This window comes from Dreissena polymorpha, unplaced genomic scaffold (genome assembly GCF_020536995.1).
Source record: "Dreissena polymorpha isolate Duluth1 unplaced genomic scaffold, UMN_Dpol_1.0 chrUn058, whole genome shotgun sequence".
NCBI lineage: Eukaryota > Metazoa > Mollusca > Bivalvia > Myida > Dreissenidae > Dreissena > Dreissena polymorpha.
Window position 1 is genome coordinate 15,149 of NW_026273372.1, and position 24,852 is coordinate 40,000.

General features: G+C 34.5%; 1 protein-coding gene across 2 annotated transcripts in view; it reads left to right on the forward strand.

Annotated features, from left to right (window-relative positions):
- Positions 1–245: 245 nt before the first annotated feature.
- The window catches only part of LOC127863910 (uncharacterized), a 142,757-nt gene continuing 118,150 nt past the window's right edge, over positions 246–24,852 (forward strand). The window contains exons 1-3 of one of the 2 annotated variants that reach the window (XM_052403595.1): positions 246–407; positions 1,381–1,481; positions 1,964–2,664. In XM_052403595.1, coding sequence (XP_052259555.1) covers positions 350–407; positions 1,381–1,481; positions 1,964–2,113 — 309 coding nt within the window. In that variant the 5' untranslated portion in view covers positions 246–349 and the 3' untranslated portion in view covers positions 2,114–2,664. Of the gene's footprint in view, positions 408–1,380; positions 1,482–1,963; positions 2,665–24,852 lie in introns of those variants that run through there. The other variant, XM_052403594.1, reaches the window with a different exon arrangement.

A 24,852-nucleotide genomic window follows, 5' to 3' on the forward strand; every position in this document is an offset into this window, starting at 1 on the left:
CAATAAAATGTTGATTTTTCAAATAACAAAATGACCAAATGGAACATTTTCAACTTTGCACGAATTTAAAAAAAAAAATATTATAATTTTGATATGAATGCTTCACACAAAACTGTTCATTTTGGGGAACACATAAATGTAGGTAGGCTTTAATCATACACGATTGAGGACACGTTCTAGCGTCAATATAAATAGTGGGACTTGAAAAAGCAAAACATGCATAATCCTGTAATCGCCTAAGTGCGAATGTCCGTTACTGGCTGTAAATGTAGGAAATGATTTATAAATTGATCACACTGATGTTCAGTTAAACCACTGCTTGTCTGTCCGTGCCTGTTAGTCCACAAAGATGAGCAAGGCTGTGGTTTTCCTCTTCGTCATAGGTCTTATGATCTCCGTAGTGACAGGTAAGACTTGCGTTGCAATTCATTCACTTAATTAGTGCTAAAACCGCTACTGCTTCTGCCACTGTTATTGTTGCTACTATTGCTGTTACTGATTATCCTCTTGCTTCTATTAGTGCTACTTTTAAGACTCAATTTTCTTTTTTTGTTATATAAGTTTATATAAGTCGAATATCGATAGAACGATTGTGGGGGCGACATTTGTTAAAATCCGCTTTGACAACTGCTGGGCATCATTTAAGCAACGTCATTCGAAAATGGGGTTTATGTCATATATGACCAGTGTGCGTTGTTTGTTTAGGAGCCTACCTGTCCGGTATAACGAGCAAGGCTCCGTTGTCTCATGAACGGACCGCGGCAAGCGTAGCTATTGGCCAGCCTTTCTATTCGCACACTATGAGTCGCGTTCTGAAAAAACTGGACGTAATGCATGTGCGTAAAGTGTCGTCCCAGATTATCCTGTGCAGTCCGCACAGGCTATGTGCAGTCCGCACAGGCTAATAAGGGACGACACTTTCCGCCTAAATTGGAATTATGCTAAGAAGAGACTTCATTTAAAGAAAAATTGTCATAAAAGCGGAAACTGTCGTCCCTGATTAGCCTTAGCGGATTGCACTGGCTAATCTGGCACGTCACTTTACGCACATGCATTATGTCCAGTTTTCTCAGAACACGATTCGTATTGTCAGGAGCTACGCTTGCAGCATATGTCATACGCGGGTCATATGATAATAGTTCTACGCTTGCAAGAAATTAAACGAGTAGCAATACAACAAAATGTTCATGCAGGTAATTTATGCTCGTGTACATAAGTGTAAACAACTCTATGAAATAATTACAATGTAAACAGTTTAAAATCGACAAATGTTCATCTATAAGGTCACACTGCCTATTTTCATCCTCACCAGCAATCCCCCTCCACCACCCCTGCATTTTTTATACTGGCTAAAACCCGGCGTTGTTGATGTATTTTTAGCCTGGTGGTCGACGGACACACCTCTTCGGTTTCCAGACGACTGTAACAGCGAAGCCTTGCGGACCTTTGCGACCAACTGCGGGCTCTCGGAGCACTCCATGGTACGCAGTAAATATCTACGATGGACACATTTGTTTTGTTGTTGTTGAACGACCGATTTAACAACTTTTTTGATTATTGTTGCTTATCGATTTGTACGGGGCAAGTAGGAAATCTGAAGTCTAGATATTAAACGCTTTACGGTTTGGTTGAGTATACGCTTAAAATATAGACAAATGAGACATATTAAATGTTACATATGGGTCGTGCTCTGTAAAAAGGGGGTTTAATGCATGTGCGTAAAGTTTCTTCCCAGATTAGCTTGTGCAGTCCGCACAGGCTTATCAGTGACGATACTTTCCGCTTTTATGATATTTTTATTATAAAGAAATACTCTTCTTAGAGAAAATTCAGTTTCGGCGGAAGGTGTCGTCCCTGATTAGCCTGTGTGGACTGCACAGGCTAATCTGGGATGACACTCTTTGCACATGCATTAAACCCTTTTTTCACAAAGCACTGCAATTATGTTTATTTGTACAATTAGGGGAACCACTACATCCTGAGAGATCCAAAGAACAATGACATCAACAATATCGTCATAGTGATACCAGATGACTTGCGAGATTTCGGCTCGTGCGAGAGGATCGTTCGAGATCTCAATGAGAGATGCAATAAGGATTACTTCGACTACTAACGCTATGTTAACATCAACCATGGCTTTTCACGGTTTTTCGTCGTTATACTCTTCGATCAGCTTTTTATTAAGAACTGTATTTCAGTGGTTTAAATTATTACATTCGTACACTTGTTTATCAAATACGATGCAATACTTTAGTGTGTTCTAAAGACAAACTATTTTAACAAACAATCTGGTCTTTATGCATGTAGTGAAAGTGTCATCCTTGTTCTGCGTGTGTAATTACTGGCTAATCATGGACGACTCTTTCCGCATTTAGGGAATAGTTCGGCTCAAGAAGTATTTTCTAAACGAAAGTCCAATAATGGCGCAAAGTGGTGTCCCTGATTAGCCTGTTTGGACTGCTCAGATTATTTATTACGACGCTTTACGCACATGCGTTAAGCCCAGTTTTTCAAGAATGATGTTTATTTAAACAAAACGAATCGATTGGTTTCAGACTGAGACCAGGACCTGTAAACTTTGATTTGCCGTAAATATCTGTAAATTCCTAAACTGTGTTTTATGTATTAAAGGCCGCTTCTGCTAATAAATGTTATCGTCTCGAACTTTTTGTATTTGTTAAATGAACATACTTTGTCTGTGGAAAGTGTTGCAAAATACACTCACCTTTGATAAAAAAGGCTTTTTATACTTTGTATACGATGTACTGGGGTCTACATTGCAGATATAATAACAGAAAGAAAATTACACAATGTTTTGCTAATACTTATTTTAAATATGTGGATCATGGGTTTGTCATAAAACCAATGCTTATTAATTTGTGATTCTTGCTTAGAGTATTCTAACAGATACATTTGGATATGTACGTACTAGATTAAGCGTGTATTTAAATGGGAAAACCTGAAATCAAAGACAAGGGATATATTAAAATTGGACCATGCTCAGTGAAAAGGGAGTTTAATGCATGTGCGTAAAGTGTCGTCCCATATGACTCTGTGCAGTCCACACATATTGTTCAGGGACAACGTTTTCCCTCTAAACTAGATTTTTGCTAAGAAGACACTTTCTTGAAAGGAAAAATATCATAAAAGCGGAAAGTGTTGTCCCTGATTAGCCTGTGCGGACTGCACAGGCTAATCTGGGACGACACTTTATGCACATGTATTAAACCCCCTTTTCTTAAAGAGCAGCTCAACTTTATAATTGCAAATTGACTTTTGCATGCGTAATAATATTTATTTGCAATCAGCTCTAATGGATTAGCAAATATCTCCTGTTTGTTGAACTAATACACGTCTCACGTCATAATAAGTATTTAACATCCATGACTTAAACGGACCATTTAACAGATTTTGGCATGTTCTGATGTTTGCGAACTAATGCTTTAAATTCATGTAAACATCGGAACAAAAGAGTTTCAGTTAAAAACAAAAATGAACCCGTTTATGCCTAGCGTCCTGAAAAAATGACTTTGCAAACAGCGTAGAACCAGATGAGACGCCGCATGATGCGCCGTCTCATCTGGGTCTGCGCTGTTTGCTTGAAGAAATTTCAGTAAGTAATATTTTAAACATAGAAATACATATACTAGACATCTCTAATTTTAGAAATGAATCGGTCCAATGTAGAAGGATGGGAGAGTCCACTAGGCATAAATTGGTTAAACTTGAAGAATGAAAAAAACGTTACCCACACCTGGGCTCGAACCACTGAGCCCTGGAGAAAATTCGGCCAATCGTTATGACGGGATAATGCACGTAATTTAAACTTTATATAGGTCATCCTTGTAATGTCACACGATTACACTATAATAAGGATAACAACAATATGATGACGATAACAACAGAACTTTCCTTATTATAAAATCGTTTCGCCTTTGTAGCGCTTTAGAATTTTCAGGCTTTTAAATCGTCAAAAAGATGCATACAATTGATATTTTAGAGCATAACATGTCCATTATTACTGTTTCCTTATAAAAAAAACCCCATAGCTTCAACAAAAATTTACAATTATGAAGCAATATGTTTTATCAATTTTGTAAATTTCTCAAAACGTACAAAACGTAAATACAATCAATGTTTGAATGATATAATCTTACTATATCCACATTCCCAACGACAACTGTTAAAATATCCACAAAATATAACTGTGAACTTTACTTTAAATGTATCATTATTTTAAATATGACATATTAATTTTATATTAAAGACAAGATATTCGAAATTTCCTTTCGGCATCTTACAAATGATTTACACAACATTTTTTCATACATGTAGTTAATTAATTTTAGCATTAAACATGAATGCGAGCATTTAGGACGTTGTCTTGTATAAATTGCTATTAACCCATGTATGCCTAGCGTCTAGAAAAAAAGGCCTTGGTAAAAAGCATAGACCCAGATGAGACGCCGCATGATGCGGCGTCTCATCTGGGTCTGCGCTTTTTGCTTAAAGGCATTTCTGTATGAAATATTCTAAATATAGAAATAAATATACTAGACATTCCTAATTTTGGAAATAAATCGATCCAATTTAGAAGGATGGGAGAGCTCACTTGGTATAAAAGGGAAGAAAAACAATAGTTCAAGTAAAGGGAGAATAGTACCAAATTATTATACATGTAGTTACAGCCTCACTTGGTGTAAACATGGTTAAATTGTTTTAACAATAAAATTGACAAGGTTTCAATGGTGATAACTGCATGAACTTGCTCTACGAACACCATGTTAAAATCGATACCTAGTTTTTAAGTATATGTTTCTTTGTCATCGACTGCAAATATTAACTCGTAAGAAGGGGTGCTAAATGAAAAATACCAGACAACTTTTTGGGGGTTTCTCATTTTTGTTTCCCTATTGACAGCGTAATTATTTAGAACAGAAAAATATTCTGTTCAATATGGATGACAAATCACGCTCAACGTGGCATTTGCGAATACTAATAGACCAACTTATTTAATGCTTTGATCGTCGTAAGCAGCGATTAGCGCCAATGCCCATCTCTTTCGATTAAATCAAATACCCCTTTTCCAATCAGATCTGCAATGTTTGAGAGCAATTTATTTTACTTTATCGAAATTAAACAGAAACTGCCTTATTTCAAATAGTCAGATTTGACTTGAAAAATTATCTACACCAACTACGTTAATAAGAAACAATAACTCTATAATATATATTTCTTTTTTTTTCTTTTTTCATTATTGTATTTGGTATTGGTAAATCACAAAGACAAGTAGCGGAAACAATGATTTCCGTACGTGCTCGGATAACAATAAAGATACAACAATCTTAGACAGAACAGCTAATGCGATCTCGAGTGGAAACCATCGCATAGTTTCTTCCCTTAAAACAAGGGAAATAATTATAAAAACAAAAGTAGTAATATTTCTTATTATCTATCTTATTGGATGATATATTTAGATGAAATATATAAATATATGTTAATATTTGTTTTCTCTAAACAAAACATATTCGTGTCATACATATACGAGAATATTTATAAACATTCGTAGTACTTATTTACAGGTCATACAAAAGGCGATCACAAGAACCATGTACGCTCACATGAGATGTATCTCGGTAATGTTATCTGATTGGATGATATATTTAGATGAAATTTATAAGTATATGTTAATATTTGATTGGTATTCTTCTTTCAATGTCACCAATGACAATCAGTTCCTGGAAACATTTGTTTAAACAGTCATTTTAGTGTAAATTTCTTGATTTTTCGATTAATAAATTAATTATGATGTTTTTGATTTTTTTTGTTTAAATACTGTGTTTATAATACACTGTGAGTGTTGTGATTGGTCATATTTCAGTGTTGGTTTGGTCACAGTTCAGTGTTGTTTTGTTATTTTCAATGTCCACTGACCCAATTAATTGACCGAGTTCTTCTTCGTATACAGCACTCCCTCCAGATCAAAGATTATGTGCCCCCTAAAATAGTGTTGATTTATTGAGCAAGTGCCTCATTTGTCTTCTTGCTTTAAAATTCTGATTTCATTTCCAGTCGGTTAATATTAAGACATATTATTGTTAATCATTTAATAACATGACATTAAATTGCTTGCATTATTTTTTTTATGAATATTTACAATGGGTGTCTCCTAAATTTTTGTTCTTCATATATACAGTGTAACTTTAAATAGAGAATCCCTATTGCACTGTCTTTTTCATCGAAGAATTTGTTACATTTTACATTTATATTGCAGATCTGGTGAAAGTTTCTTTTATTTCAATTCTATCAGAGCTTTTGGCAGAATTGTAAACATTGTAAATAAAGAATTAATTGCTTGTTTATGATTAAATTTTTCATCCAGCAATATGATTCAAATCATGTCTGCACAACATAATTAACAGCTGTCTAAATAATGTTCTTTAACTATTTACTAAACAATATAAAGAAGAAATAGCTTATATATGGTAGGAATAATTGTGGTAAAATTGGAAAATAATCAAAATGAGAAATATATCTTAATCCCATAATTTTTAGACCGACTAGTATATAAGAAATAAATAAAGTGGAGCTATCCTATTCATCCCGGCACGGCGTGAGTGTGAGCGTTGGAATGTTAAAGTTTGCGTACCACCTAAAATATTTTCTATGTCCCTTGACATATTGCTTTTACATTGTGCATACTTCTTTACAAACATGACCCAAATCTATTAAAAAGAGCAGACAACTGTATCAAGCATTTTGTAAGAATAACGACCCTTTTTGTCTTAGAATATGCATATTATTGATAAATCTATGTTATAATTTGCGAACCACCTCAAATATGTTTTATGTCCCTTGATAGTGTACTTTTATATTGTGCATACTTCTTCACCAGCATGACCCCACTCTATAAGCAAGAGCAGACAACTGTATTACTGTGAACATTTGGTAAAGTTTTGTGTTTTGGTTCACTTTATTCCTAAAGTATCAAAGCTATTGCTTTCATACTTGCAACACTTACTATCACAGGCGAAGTTATGTAACTCCGACTGGCATTTTGACATAATTATGGCCCCCTTTATACTTACATGTAGATAATTGAACTTCCTAAAGTATCATAGCTATTGCTTTCAGACTTAGATAGCCCATTAACTATCGTAAGGAGACTGTACAAGGCAAGTTGAATAACTCTTGTTGGCATTTTAACGGAATTATGGCCTGTTTGGGTATTAGTAACTGTGAATATTTTGTTAATTTTGTGTTTAGTTCCACTTTACTTGTAAAGTATCAAGGCTATTGCTTTCAAACTTCACAAACGTTATTACTATAATGAGGGTACTGTACCTGGCAAGTTGAATTTGACCTTGACCTTTGAATGACCTTGACTTTCAAGATCAAATTAATAAATTGTGCTTTAAGTGTCATAACTTCTTTGTTTATGATCAGATTTGATTCATACTTTGACAAAACAACACTTACCTAAAATAGTACAATGAACTATTGAATGCTTGCCATGTATATGGTATACTACTCCTACAAATACGAGATTCATGTACATCGAAATATAAGATGTCGATATTCTAATGATACCTTCCCGGTTGGCCTCCGATGTCGCCTGCTAATAGCACTAAACCATGCGGTTCTCGTAGCACGATTACTTTGCAATTTGTGCAGCGTTACAGGTTTGCCATATCTGCCAATTTAACTCCCAATATTTTGACATTCAGGCATGCAGCAATAGAATGTACCACTGTTTAATAATTTCGCTTGTTCATTTTAACATACCGGGAATGAGCGATACAAACCCGAATGGGAGGCAACTCTTACTCGACTTAGTTTCGAAAATCCGGAATGACGTTCTGTTTGAAACATTGTTTGTTTATAGAGCAGGGCGATTTTTAATGTATCATAGCAAATTGTAACAAATGTCTTTGCAACGTCACATGCTTTTCTGGCTCAGGTTATTACGGATTTTAATTAATAATGGTCACGTAACTTACTGGTCTAATTCGGTATGATTGTTTGTTCAAACATATTCAAAAATCATTTTAAGATCTTGTTCAGGATATAATAAAAATCAAATCCTATGTATCTGTTTTATAACGAACATGCCAAGATCGATTCTGATGAGACTACAAATTATGCGTTGATTTACCTTGACATGTGTTAACTGTTCATAATATAATACAAGTAAAAATATTTGATGAAACGATACAAAAACCGTGAAAAGGATATAACACATGATTGAATGAATTTTTAACACATACACAAACAATGCCTACTCTCACATAACGTGTAAAGTAGGCAAGGGCAACATAGCTCGTCATTACACATATTACTCGTCCTTTGTAATGCGCGCTTTCTTTTCGACACAATCTATAAATAACATCATAATCCAACCCGTTTTGCCCGCTGCATCATCTACTAACCTGTTGTGCACACTTCATTATATACTTATATGTTGAGTAACTTCATCATTAATTAATATGTTAAGCAAACTTTATAATATACTTATATGTTGAGCACGCTTCATCATCTACTAACCTGTTAAGCACGCTCATCTACCAACTTTTTGTTCACGCTTCATCATCTTCTTAAGTGTTGTACACACGTAATCATCTTCTCTTCTGTTGTGAATTCTTCATAAGCTACTAACATGTAGTGTAAGGTTCATCATATACTAACCAATTATGCCCGCTTCATCCTCATTCTAACCAGTTAAGCACACTTCATTATGTACTTGCTTGTTGGGTACGCTTCAAAATCTACTAACCTGCTTTGCATGGTATATTTCAATCATGGTTGATGTCTAAAAAAGTTAACATTATGTTCTGTTCTATAACCTGAGATGGAATGTAAATATTTCACTGAGTTGTGTTTGTTTAGTAGCTTGTTTGCAGATAGAGCTTACAATGCGCAAGTATTTAAATATAAATCTTAAACTTTGAAAAAGAGGTTTCGTGGTGATGGTACCATTACATAAGTGTAAAAGCAATATGTACTCTGCAGGTGTGTGTGTGCCTTCTTTCTGTTAAAATTAATACAACAATATGACAGCCCTGGTCGTGGTGATTAGAAGGGCGAAAAGGGACTCATATACTTAATGTGTAAATCCACAGTACGCAATCAGAAGGGCTATAAGCAGCATCACTGAATTTATTTTTGAAATTCACGGGGTAGTTTCATAGTATCAAGCCATGCTGACTAAAATAAAATACCGTCATGAAGCATCTTCACAGAATAGTTGCACTCAATATTTGTAATTTAATCGAGTTTATATCAGCACATTTTTTCTAAGTATATGCATGCATTTTACTAATTTTAATTCGGCGTGTTCCAGAAATCTTAGACACACGCCAATATTTATACGCATATGCCGCTGTTCAAATATGTATGTTTCATTGTGCAAATTAAGTGTTTACATGTTTTATAAAGTTTGCCGTATCGTTTCGACAAACTGTTTTAAAGCACGAGAATAAATTTATGATGGGTATGTGCGAATATTTAAACTATAAAGTAATTATAACGTGAAGAATATACTTATGGCATGATGATTTTTATCTCACCTGATTGCTCAGGTGTGCTGTTGGGATCGGTTTGTGTCCGTCGTCCGTCCGTCGTCCGTCCGTCCACATTTGGTTGTACACACTCTAGATACGACATTTCTTGTGCGATCTTAATGAAACTTGGTAAGATGATTTGTCTTAATAATACCTCGATCAAGTTCGAAACTGGATCATGCTCGGTCAAAAACTATGTAACTAGGTCAAAAAAGAAAAACCTTGTACATTCTCTAGAAGTAACATTTCATGACAAATCTTCATGTTACTTTGTCAAAATGTTTGTCTGAATGATATGTTTGTTGAGTTAAAAAGTGGTTCCTGTCCGTTAAAAAACATGGCCGCAAATGCAGTGGACGGGACAGTATTCCTTATTTGGCTATAGAGAAACATTGTAAACACTCTAGACGTCACAAATTTTGCCCAATCATCATGAAACTTGGTCAAAACTTTGGTTTTATTGATATCTTGGATGAAGTCGAAAATGGTCCAGATCGGTGAACAAACATGGCCTCCAATCAGCGGGCCAGTTTTCGCTATATGTATTTATGTATGTAGTGAAAACATGTGAATACTCTAGAATTCACATTTTTGGCCCAATCTTAATAAAAATTGGTCAGAATATTTTTTTCCTAGATACAAGAGTTAAGTTCGAAAAAGCATCCGGTCCGTTGAAGAACATAGATGCTAGGGGGCGCATTTTTCTTATATTAACTCAGTAAAAAAGCTTGTGAACAGCTTAATGATCGTGAAACTTAGTCAATACATTGGTTTTATTTATATCTCTGACATGTTGGAAAAGGGCTAAGATCGTTGAAAAAACACACTTTTTTAAGCTCACCTGATTGCTCAGGTTTTAGGATTGGTCTTTGTCCGCCGTCCGTCCGTCCACATTTGGTTTGTAAACATTCTAGCTTTCACATGTATCAAGCATTCTTTATCAAAGTTGCTGAGAAGCTATAAGGCAATAAGATCTCAGTAAGGTTTGATAATGAGCAAAAAGCATAAAATATGCCAAAATCATTGCCCTTAGATTGTAAAAATGTTCATTATACATGTATTATACAAAATCCCTGAAAACACTCTAGAGGTCACAATTTTGTTTCAGATTTGATGAATTTTTGTCATAATATTTATTTTTGTAAGCAACGTTCGATGTTTGGTCATGACGGGTCAAACTATAGGTCACTAGGTCAAATCTTACAATTTAACGTTTCAATATCAACAAGTTTATAACATATTTTTACAAATCGTACGCATACGGGCAATATTTCACATCCTGATGCAGATGCGGCTTAAAAATAAAATTACTAAAATTATCTGTTGTGCAATGACTCATTGCCCCGGGGGAAAATTAACATTTTCATTTGTGTTTTTGGCTGACAAGGCGAGACAAGACAGACGAACGCTTCCATTGTTTACCATAAACATATCTAATAACTGAAAGCGTTATAACAGTCTTTGTCGTAAAATACGTAGGCTTAATTAAACCAAATCATTTAATTCATAGTTGCACAGAAAATTTGTTGATGCGGGCGCAACATAAAAATACTAATATTTTTTATTTCGTTTTAAGATTTATAGGTGCGGCAAACCGTCGAACATTTAATCAATTTGTTGTGGTCAAAGAATGGTTATCTTGATAATATCTAATTTTGAATCGTATATGGATCATCTGGGGGTCAGAAATTAGGTCACCGGGCCAATTCTAGTAAAACCTTGTGTAGATAAAAGAGGTCAGAGTTTCCATCACGTCTTAATAAAATTTTGTAAGAATGTATTAATTGATAAACTCTTTCTTGAGATTGTATATGGGACATCTGATCAAATCATAGTTAAACTTCCTGTAGACGATAGAGATCACAGTTAATCAGAGATGTATGAAATTAAGTCAGATTGTTTATCTTGTTTGAGTCTTGGTTGGTATTATATACAATTCAACTCAATTCCTTAGAATGAACTTATGCACTTTGATGACCTTTAATTTTGACCACTTGCGCAACTTAGTTCATTAATATGAACTAGCTAGCCATAGTCTGATAGAATTTAAGGTAATGTCCCAAGGTTAGTCAGGTGAGCGATTCATGAATTTCATGGCCCTCTTGTTTCTTTACGGGCAAGATGATTTTTTTTTCAGCAGATTTACTTGTTTGTTCTTCCTATTGTTTCTTCTGCATAGGTGAATTAAGACAAATGCACCTTTAAATCCTTGATAAAGTAACGTTGTCCATCGTGCCTACCAGCACATGTGACTAGCGAGACACCAGTTTTCAACCTTCGACCCTTTAATCAACCTGTCCGATTGGTCACGGAAACTTGTATTATATTTTCGGTAATTGTATTGAGTAATCATATTGATATCGTCATACAAAAATATTATGTATTTAAATGTACTCATGTGTTATACATTTACATATAGAAAGAAAAGACAGGTGCATTCAATAAAACTTTATGTATAAATATAGTTTTAAATTGGTAACATGGCATCATATAAGCAAACATTTAAGCAAGAAATGTTTGTCCATCATTGAGTTTAGCATTTTGCAAGTCTTATTATTAGTTAAAAACTCCTCACTAGCGCTGTTAAATTCGTTATCGGATTAGTTACTTAATATTCAATAGAAATTGAATACCATTAATTTCATAGTTTGGGATCAGAGAGAAGCCGCGGAATGACTTCTTTTCGAGTACAATTTTCTCCCAGCGTCATCGTAAGTTCATGACAAAGGTAAGCATCATATTGTTTAATCCATTACGTCATTCACTTCAGTGACTGGCTATGATAAACTGCGGACCATATATCGAACAATACACAACATGTCTGCACCTGCCCTCGCTTTCAAAATAAAGAACAGTATTGTGCTCGAGATAAAGCATGTTTCGTAGGAAAGCATCTGTAATACGAACAGACGTCATCTCATACGCATTGTTATTTTTGAAAAGAAAGGTAAGCGAATCGGCTAACTTATATACATTAGGGTTGATGCACCTTACTTTAGTGCCGCGCACGTGGCATTGGGGACTTGAAGATTTGAAAATTGGAGATTTGAAGACTCCAGCAGCTGGAGTTTCACTTCTTTATATTGTTTGAATTATGTGCAGAATTGTTCATGAGGGTGCATAATATTGTTGAACAATTTACATTTAATGACAATAAACTGTACTATTACTATAATAATATAATCGGCTTTCATGTGCCTTATATCTTTCTGCGATACTGCATAGATTGCTCAAGACGGCTCCAGACGTGATGAACCAGAATGGTTTCCTAGACAAGTAAGTGTATCCAACCGAGCCCATGTAAGATGTAAAGTTATTTACCGATGGTTTCTAATGAGAAGGATATTAATTCACACAACATAATTCGCATCGTTCCTATGATATTAAAGAAAGCTTTGTATTGACCTAAATTGGGAAACAGTATAATTGTGAAAAGTTACTCTGATTAAATGCATGTACAAATTAAAAGCAATGCATGATTGTTATCAATTAATGGTCCCCACAGTAATTACTTATCTTTTTAAAACGATACATTAAATTAGCCATTAAATTAAGACTTTAATGTTAATGAAATGTATGTTAATTGTTTTAAATTAGATTGACATTCCAGTACATGTATCATTTAATATCTGTATATTGAATTTACTAATGCAAATGTATTAACATGTTATTACTGGCTACTTATTTGAAGACGGTCAATATAATTTGATTTTTATTAGAGATAGCATTGTGTTTTTTTTATTCATACTTCAGAAATGGGTAAATGCTTGCAAAGAGACACGCACTGTGATGAGCTGGCTCGGCTATGTACAGGATATCATACAGGCTCGGAGAGACGCATACAGGGAGTGGGGCAGGCTTATGACTGAAAGAGCATGTGGAGTAGTAACAATGATTTTTTCGGGAAGCAAGGCACAGGGGCTGACCCGCTACTTGGAAAGTGATTTGGATAAAATGTTTGTACTAAATAGTATGATATGTTTAGAAGATAGTGTCAATGCCTTTGCATGGGTGATAACCGTGTTGAGATCACTCAGCAGCATGAGTTACCATGGACACTGTAGACTGCTACTAGAGAGACGTATTGCAAGGTTTCCCTTCTAAGCAGTGATGTAAATGTAAGTTATTGTTCTAGCCTTCAGATTAAAGCACACACGGTGCTGCATGACCGTGCAGGGCCGTCCATACCCGAAACATTTATGGGAATATTACATACCGACATGGTACACGCATTACGTTACTTTTGTCCCAACATCTTGTCAACATGGGCCGCAATACCTCGCCACTGGCCTCCACCGGAAGTCGTTCAGAAAGTCGTATCACTTGGGGCATTTCTTTCGCCTGTTGGATTTAAAGGCAGTCAATATCAACATGTTGAATGGAGAGTTTGTTTCAACACCGGTGAGATCGAACTAGTATACAATCTTAATGACACTCAAATTAAATTATATGTTTTATTGGAAATGATAAAGAACGATGTATTAAAGCCACGTAAGAAAGAAGTATTATCGTACACTTTGAAAACCATTGTATTATGAATAGCGGAAAATTATCCTCAGTCCTTGTTTCATGAAAAAAGTATGTTACACTGGGTGCATGAAGGATTGGATGCGCTTAGAGTTGCGTTGGTCACCCGAGAGCTGTAATATTATATGATTCCAGATAGAAATCTGATGGCAGCCTGTGGATTGGAGGAGGTTCAGAAGAGAACATGGATATCAACGATTACAGAAATGATGAATGAAGGCCCTTAAATGATAATGAGACTAGCCCTAATCGCTCACCCTGAACCATTCCGATGGTTCAACTGCAGGAAAATGGAGCTCGATTTGCTGTATCTTGCGCAGATGAACAGAGTGGAACTCTGTAGGGATGAGAACTGGGTGGTTGATAGTTCAGATGTTATAATGCACGCAATACATAGACGCATGCACAAGACTATGAGCGAGGTTCGCCTGATGATGATTATTGAAGGCATCGAAGTTTACAATATGGCGGATGTTTATAATGGACTGTTGATGTGAAGATGTTAAATATATCAATTAACCAATTAATGGGCATTTATTAGACTCATTTATAAATTGCGATAGCGTTAATCCTTCTGAAGTATCAAATACAAGTATTTTAGTAAATCATGACAGTTTTAATGCATTAATTAAAAAAAATGTTTTCAGTGATTGACGTTTAACTTATAGACATAAATTGCAAATTGTAGCCAATTTGACAATTGTTGATAGCCGGCGAACACAACTATCAGGTCTATACTATTTGCCTTAATGTATTATTTCCATATTTTATAATATTTATCACTGTTGGAAACCAGTACTTACTAGCATTTTATCAAATATGTAGTAGAGTGAGTTATTGTTGTTGTGTAAGCGTGTGTGTAAATTAATTGTTTCTTAATTAATTTTATCTCCATAAATGGACCACGTTCTATGATACTATGTTTGTAGTTGGAATTGTGTATGCATATTTATTAATTTAATATATTTCTTACATAAGTCAATGGTCATAGTATACTCGCAGTACTTGTATCCATGTTATTGGCCTTTTGGGTGATAATTTACTTAACTTTTGAGCGGCGATATTGTCATGGACTTATTGAACATAAACAAAGTGCAGTTATTGATACAAATATGTTTAAATATGTGTTATGCTGCATCTTATACTGCTTAATAAACGATGTTGTATCATGCATACAAAGCACACATGGTGCTGTTAATTCGTATTTAAGAATTGATAATGCTACTCTTAAGATGGATATATTATTGTTTTGCTTTCGATTAAACAGGTACTATTTCAAGTCAAATATGTATTGAAATTGGACATGCCTTTTTTTAGCGATATGTTCGTAACTGTTGGTATATTTATCGAAAATGTGAATGCATGTAAATGGCAATAATGCGTTAACTGAAAATGTCTTATTTGCATTCGCTATGAATATTGATCTCCATGTGTTTACCATATTTCTACTGTTACTTATGCGTTCTGTGTGGAATGAGTAATAAATTGGGTGTGTTTTAGTAAATGTTTTAATACAGTAAGTGGTATTAAATGTTAAAGGTGCGGTTTATACATCGATACATGTAAAGTATGCATCTTCAGCCGACTTCGCCATTAACCCCCGATATTAAATGTTAAAGGTGCGGTTTATACATCGATACATGTTAAGTATGAATCTTCAGCCGACTTCGCCATTAACCCCCGATATTAAAGGTTAAAGGTGCGGTTTATACATCGATAAATGTAAAGTATGCATCTTCAGCCGACTTCGCCATTAACCCCCGATCACTGAGATTAAAGTCGTCCGATTACATATGGCGCACAAGGCAGCAACGGCACATTGACATGTTTCCCTCTCAGGTACCCATTTATACACCTTGGTGGAGAGGTGCGAGCGTGGGATTATTTTCTTGCTCAGAAAAAATGAGTGCCCTTGGCGGAATTCGAACCAGGGATCTTCCGATCACTTGACCAGCATCTCACCACTAGACCATTGCCCCCACTTTCTGTCTTGGTATTGTCACTATTCATTAACTGATTTCTTCACATAATAAATGTATATTTCAACTTATTTATGGTCTTGGTGCGACTTATTGAAACCATTATTGTTCCGTTATATTAACATATATTATCCATGTGAATTAAATTAAACTGTTATGTTTGGTCGACTATTAAAGTGACGCGTTAAATGACATTTGTGAATGACTTATGTTGTCTTGAATGAATTGTATCATAATTCTATAAAATGTCCAATAACTTTATTGGCAATACTGTTTTCACTATGCATTAAGTAATTGTTCAATCATCGATATGATCTTATGGACAAAGTTATCGATGATAATTATTCAACCAACTGATAATTGAAGTCACGTGTCGTTTGAATGTACATTACTGTACAGCCTTATATTTTCAACATGGATATATAACTAAGAATGTTTATGCATGTACATGTGAATTTATTGATAAATATTAAATACAATGTTTTAAATTCTTGGATTTATTACTAAGGATATTGTTTGACGTCAATGTCATATACATTCCTTTATACTGATACACGAGTTTTAAAGTAAACGATTCTCACGTCTCATCCTCTTTATTGCTCTGTGGATCAAATGCAACACTGTCATAATATTTTTTAGGAAGACTGTATGTGCATATTTGCAAAGAACTTATTTAGCGATATAGCCAATATACTTCGCTCGCGTCGACATCATCATCAGCAGCAGCAGAACCGGCGGCATCATCAAATCATCACCATCATCAGAATCAACATTATCGCCATAATGAACAACCACACGATCCGGTTATACAAGCAAATGTGTTTCGTGATAGGTGAAGGTTTCTATTTGTAAACAAATTGATTTTCTTTGTTAAGTACTGTTTTGTATTCAATTTGGTAAATTTTCAAAGGCTCATTGTATGTTTTGTTTGTACATACATTTTGATTTGAAATATCATGGATGTTTGAATCAATTTCTAACGCTCTTTTTCTACACTTGAAACATGATCCACATTTTCTCCGTATCAATATCTTTACAATTACAATCTTTTGGATTGGGACACCTTGACAAAGCATCAGCATTGCCATGTTTTTTACCTTGCCGGTATTCCACTTGGAATGTGTATCTTGATTTCTATCCAACGTGCTATTCTGCCTGTAGGCGATTTCAGGCTAAAAAGCCAACGTAACGACCTATGATCTGATATCACTCTTTATTTTCTACCAAGTAAATAATGACGAAAGTATTCGACAAAATATCGAATAGCAAGTAATTCTTTATTTGTCACACACAAGTTTCGTTCTGCTTTACTCAATGAACGACTAGCGTATGCGATTACTTTTTCTTTTCCACCTTGTATTTGACTTAATACAGCACCTATACCAAAATGGCAAGTAAACTTTCAAATTCTGACGTATGGGGACACAATTCAAAACATAAAAAATACATCATGTGTATGGCCGAATGCATTTAGTACTGACACGTTGTGTGACACTATTTGAGAGAAGTAATCGATATTATCAGACACAAGTAAGGTTTATTCGTATTACACGTTCTCTATGTAAGATCAACGCGCATACTTACCGAAGGATAAACCGCCTGCCTTCCGATTCACGTTCTTCCTAAGCAATTTCTTAAAATACGTTCGCGTATATCCTTTAACACACTTTTTTTACAGACCATAACACTCGGAGAGTAACCATGTGCCGTTTAAAGCCAATCAACTATTCAAACGCGGAATGAGTCTGATTAAAATAATGGTGTACATAAAAGCCACTTGAACCCATGAACTCTGTTACACGACAGATACATTTCACTCATCTACGTGATGGGCTTGGAAAGTAGTTAACCCAAGTCATGTGCTTCAAGTCACATTCGAAATGGAGACACCCGTTGATATATCTATATTATAAAATGTAAATGGTTGTGTTTCCAAAATAAGACAAAATAATTAAAATAGACTTAAACAGCCGAAACTAAGAATACTTACCCATTTGATACTGTGGTTAGCGTTAAAACATGCAAACTAGCCAGGATAAACAAACAACGACTCTATACAAACTGTGTGTTTCTGTTCAACTTTTGATATAACAGTAGTATATTGATTGAAGTTTGCATATGAGAAAACATAATTTTATATATATGTATTATCTATAATTAAGTTACTTAAATGAAGATGTTTAACTGTCATATCACACGTTTTTGAATACAATTAGCACACACAAAGCTATTATAAATCATTGCGGAAAGTCAATTGAAGCGTAAAAGCAAATACTACGACCTGTATTGACTAGATTTGTCAATATAAAGAAGTAAAACTCTAGCTGCTGAAGCAGTATTGCATTCTTATTATAAACAAATTATCGGTCCTTTATTTAAGGCTAGTGACACATTGCCAAAACATTACGAAACAGCACAGTACGAACCAACATACCCACAGACGAATTAAGCTGGGGTCACCGCCTTGGAGCGTTCAATGCAGAGCACTGGGGATTGAACCGGCTTTAGAGCGCTCAACCTCACACTTGGCCAACAATATTCATGATACATATACGTGTGAGTAAAAGTCAATCTGATATCATTGCAACTCAGATTAAACAATAATCAAAATGTTATAAAACGCATTCAATTTAATTTTACAATTTAATTACTCAATGGTAGGAAGGAGAGCAACAGAGTAACAACTTTTTGAGGAACGATGAAATGAAACTACGAACAAGTGTCAACTACATATATTCTTTTTACAAAAAGATTTAAGAATATATTATAATATATTTATTTCAGATCATCGTCGTGCAAATACAAGTAGAAGCAGCATTATAGGGTGTAAACGGTCTATATTACAAAGCTTGGTTGTTTATGTGATTGATTAAAAATAAATCAATTGAGAAACGCCCGTCAGAGAGAAAATATTAAACAAGTTGAACTATATAAACACATACAAAATGAAATAATTGAATTGAAACGTTTAAAATAAACATTTGCTTTTAACATATTTAAATGCGAACACGCTTCAAAAGAAACATATTATTTTTAAATGTAATCACAGTACTTGTGAAATTTCGCGAATTTACGTCGTAGGTTATGCTACATAAAAAACTTGTTTTAGCAATTTCTTCGTCGATATACGGTTTTGCTCATTAGAATCTTTAACACATTAACATGCTCTGGTGTATCGTACCAACCGCCAAATGTAAATACCACAGGATGGGCCTTTAAGGATGTTACTATCAAGGAACTGAAAATTCACAATTTCAAATTTAAATTCGTCTTGTTTGTCCAATTAACTTGTCTGAATCATATTATTAAAAATAGTTAGATGTAAGTTTAAAAAATGAGAAGGAACTGACGCATTAAAAATTCTTTTAAAATCATGTACAGTATCAACTATAATTATTTGACTGAATCTATTATTAGTTGATTTAATACTTTTGCCTTTTATGTTACTAACATGACTACGTTTTTTTTCCAAAGTTGTTGAGATCCGGATAACACATATTCCCTAAGTACGGACACACTTTTTTATTCAAAAGCGCGACTATTGTCTTCATATGGGTCAGTAACGTTATTATTTATACACGTTTGACCACAATTCTCCTCGCTATTGATCGCTAATGGACGTTAGATATAGAATACATTGTGTATTGCTTTGTTTCAAAATTGTACAATAGTTATTTGCTCATTTAAACTCTGCTGGCATTGTGTTGTATTGCAGTTTATGTATATAATTAAACACATAATGTCGGCTTGAACATTAATGTTGAATTATTGAATTTCATGTTTCAGTACGACTTTTCTATACCGCTGTGGTTTTTTGCACACAAATATCGGCTTAAATTTTGATCGGTGGTTATATCGAAAGCAATTAATGAATATAGAACAATCTTTATTTCTACCGAAAAGCAGTTGTTGTCTGACCTGTAACCTTTTTCGTAAAATATTGCTGTATATGTATATAGTGCTAAACACACCGACTCATATATCTTAACATCTCTAGCAAATGACTTGTATTCGGATTATATGTATGACGGTAAGGTTTTAGAAGGTGATCATTTTGCTCTTTGAAAAACTTTCTATATTTGTTAAAGTTTTAACGCAAAAACACCCTACTTCGACATGTTCTGTATCCTGACGTTTGACCTTGGAATTTTGCATTTACCTTAAAGGCAGCCGCGTAGTCTTATACAAAGGAACCCCTGTGTCTAGTAAGATTGAAATACTTTAATGCATTATTGCAAGTTACAGTCCAACAATGATACACGAAAAGACATTCAGACAAACCAACTTATGGGACACCCTATGGGACATAGTGATATTTCATACCTCTCTCCAACTAATTCTCCTACTGGGGTTGTAACCAGTATTCATTTAAAGATCAATGCGTATGTTGTTATCCATTTCAAGTTATTGATGACAACGCGAAGAACAGTGCACAACTTTCAGTGACATTAATTCAAAACATTCCGAAAGTACATGTGTTATAGCACGGAGAGGTTGCCCTAATCCAAACTTACAATATGTTGATTTATCTTTCATTCAGTTCAAACAACAATAGCAAGCCTTTCAGCTATATTTTGGTTGGTATCTTACACTATCAGCTGCACTGATATCAATGCAATAAACAATAATGTCGGGAAGTGCCATAAGTGAACGTCTTAAAGTTTTTAGTAATTGCTGCATTGGTCAGAGCAGTAAATAAACAACGTTCAAATGAAATAAAATGTAAGGGTTATATCCCTTCCTATAATCAATTATTTTTCTATGCTTAGTGACATCATCATGACATATTTATATCTAGAAATCGTATTGTAAGCAGTCATGGTAAGTGAAAGGAAAGAACTAAACCCTGACACGAAAACGGCTGTTGTTTCATTGTTTTAATCAGGCCTTCGACAAACAGAAATTTTCCGAAGATAAGGCATACCAAGGACTACAATATCTGGGATTATTAATATATTTCGCCCACGGAATAGTGTTAAAAAGGAGCCCCGACAAAAATAAATGAACGTGAAAGTCGAGTATTGTTACGGATCGTTAAACAATACAGGAAAAGAACTTTATCGGACATAACTGGAGTATTCAATCAAAATAGGAACGCTACAGTTTCCAGACGAACCGTTCCGAGGAAATTTTAAAGTGAAGGATATCACGAGCGTGTTGTTGTAAAACGTATTCAAATTCGAGAAATCAACCGGAAGAATCGCGTAGACTGGTCAGAACAAACAGAAGGAGGACTGTATGCCATTACTGGAAAAGGGTGATCTTCAGTGACGAGTACAAGGTTGATATCGGGACCGACAATAAGGTTTTCATTTGGAGAAAGGTAGGCGAAGATTTCCTACCGTGTTGCATCGGAACTCACCCAACCCCTAAGTTCAGTTTGATGATATGGGAGTGAATTACATACGAATGTGTCGGTACTGTAACTGTGCTAAAGGGTAACATTAATGCTGAAAAGTATATTTCCATCCTAGAAGATAATCTCTGGCCCGTTGTAGCTCGCCATTTCCCGGATGGAAGGTACATATTCCAGGACGACAACGCCCCGATACATAGAGCTCGGGTTGTAAGCCAGTTCAAAACAAAACATAGAATTCATTCTATGATTTGGCCGTCCAAAAAGTCCGGACTTAAATATAATATAGAACGTATGGCGTAGGCTTAAGGTTCATGGGGGGATAAAATTCATTAAAACTTCGCTTTGGTTTTTCTTCATTGAATGTGGTACAATATGGTCAAACTATATATCATTTTAAAGCTAAAGACGGATAGAATAACATAAACACATTTTTGACATTCAATATTTGTGTGCTTTATTCGTATTTTGGTTTAAAACCAATACTTTTTTACACTAATTTACAAAATCTTAATCTAAAGTTAGGAATGATATGCACTACCTTAAGTTGAATAAATACAAAGCTATATACATATACAAGGTCAAGTTAGCAACATTTCACAGAAAATTATTGTCATAAAACAACAAATGAGTTTTTATTCAACTGCCTTTTTTGGATAAATATCCTAAACATAGTTCTAAAAATAACTAAAACGTAACTACTTTTTAACAATCCAGGTATGGTGGATAATAAGAGTCATAATTCTATTCCAAAGGCTTAACAATTTTGTTATTTACCTCTCAACCAAGTTGCAAATTTTAAACCATCTCAAATTGAAATAGATTGCAGACGACATATAAAATTGTAAAGGAATATAAAGAAATTGGCAAAACGATTGATTTTATATTTCGATTCCTTCTACCCATTTGAAAGCGTGGTCATCGCTGTGATCCGTAGAAAAACGTGCAAAACAAATCGGTCGAAACCACGTGCAGTGGTGAGAAAACCGGGTATGTGTATACACATACCTGAGATAACACATGCTTATTTTAACAGTTTGGTGGCAACTTATAAAACAACTATTAACATTAATCAGCAAGAGATCGCACTAAATAACAGAAATGACCGCGAAGAGATATCATCTCTTACCCTATTTGAAATAGTTTCCAGCTGAAAATTGTCCCCCACACGTCTTTTTAGTTAATTTGTATTGTTTTTCTGGAGCCGAAGTGCATCTCACAGAATATCCAACCAACTTCCGTTGTTTACACTTTCGTTATTAAAAACTCCGTTTAAAAGAATTATTACTACTTTTAGATTGTTAAAGCGATGTATTATTATATATTATCAATAGAATAGTATACCGTGATGAATTGAACGGAGTAATCTTGATCTTTTTGTCAGTCTGTAAGCGTACTATTTTATGCGCAATAATAAAGTATATGTAATTCGACAACGATTGTAAACATTGGTGAAATGCTTCTTACATAGTTATTCTTTTGAGTGTTTATGAGGTCTGATCGTGCAGTTTGCAAACATCAATGGAAAGATTACAATCCAATGCATTTGTCATCGTCAACCGTATGGAATGTCAATTAGGCGATGATTGAGTTTTTAGCATGTTTCTTTCTATTTTATTAATTTAAAAATGGCTGCCCCCATGGTGATGAAATGACATGTGTTCGAGTTTTGATATTTCTAGATATGCAAACTTTTTTTTTCTATTTAAGCGTAACTTGCTCTCGTCAATGTCGATATCATTCACTAGTTATATAATTTTCCGCCGAAATACGTGGAATAAACATGATTCAGATTTTTGAAAACAATGTATATTTTAGTGTTAAAATCTCTTTGTATTTTGATTGATTTTGTGGATGTTATGATACGTTGATGTACAAAATTGGTAGCAGTTTGAAGAAAAAACATCCATTAAAGCATATATGTATACATTATCAATGTGGCACTCTTCCGTTAGTCAAATTTGAGTTCAATGCTAGGGGTCCCACATTTTTCAAAATGAAGCCTCTACATGAACCTTAAAAGACAACTAAAAAATCAACCTGATGTCGTAGACACACTAAATAAGCTTTAGGCAGCCATTCGGGACGTCCGGATAAACATTCCCGTTGAATATATCAGAAACTTGTATTCGAGCTTACCAAGGAGAATACAGAGTGTAATAAAATCGAAAGGCTAAATAACCAAATATTAAGGTAAATGGTTGTTGTTTAATATGTTTTAAACGCTTTGTTTTATTAAGCACATTTATTGTTGACGTCAGCCATTCAGTTATTTGACGTTCACTTGTGGCACATCAGTGTAATGTATACTTAAATAATAATAAGATACATACAAGCAGGGAAGTTATTTATCTTGATAATACTTTTACGAACCCGAAACAAACAGGGCGGTTGTAATGTTTCTATTCAAAAGCTTAACAAGATAGACAAGATCAAAACCCGCAATATGAACAATGCATACCACGCACAACAAAGCCTGCATAAACGTGCGCGCGCATAACAGCTGTTTCACAATTCTATCTGAAGCATCAGGAAGTAATCAAATGTTCTTACAGTTTGACATTTGTGAGAGCTAACACACTTTAATGTGCAGTCGCTTACTCAAAAGGCTTTGACAAATCAAAACATGGCTTTAAGAATGCAATACTTGAATACCCTAGAAGTAAATATATGATCAAACGCCGCTGTATAACGTATTGCGTTGACGCTTAAGAATAACACGTGTCGAATAAGGGAATACAAATGATTTATATTCAGTGAATTGGTTTGGCGTTTATTTAAAATAGATACACTCAGAAAATCATTTTCGTTAAGTTGTATTATTTTTTGGGGGAGGGGTTAAAAAACCTAATTGAATTCAATCATACTCGGTTTATTATAGTAGTATATTATCGAAACCGGTGTGGTAACTCTGCAATTCTAAATAATGATACAATGAAAGTTGACCTAAACAAAAGTTAATTATTAAACATAAAGCGCGTCCGCTCCTCTGTTGGAAGTACATTAGTACCATATTGACCCGAATCTATCCTTTAATCATATTATTAGACTCGCAGGTAGAACAAGTCGTTGCAATTAGTCGTATTATACAGGTTATTGAGATTAAGATATGTATGCAAAAAACAAAAACAATCAAGCGCTAAATTATTAAAGAATTGCACGAAATCGTTTAGGCTAAAATTAAAGGGATCGGCACAAACGATGCTTAAACCATACTTATTGAAAAGTGTGTGCTCTCTTAATGCGCATGCCTTGTATGCTTTCACGTATAAATAGAGTGATGCATATGAAGTTTTATAGCAATTTTTGCTAAAGAAAACCGATTTTACCATACTTGGTTTCAGTATCTCATAATTTAAAAGTGAAGGAATTTCTTGAACGTTTGAGCATTATATGAGCACAAGCAGAGGCAGCACATCGGCCGCCAACT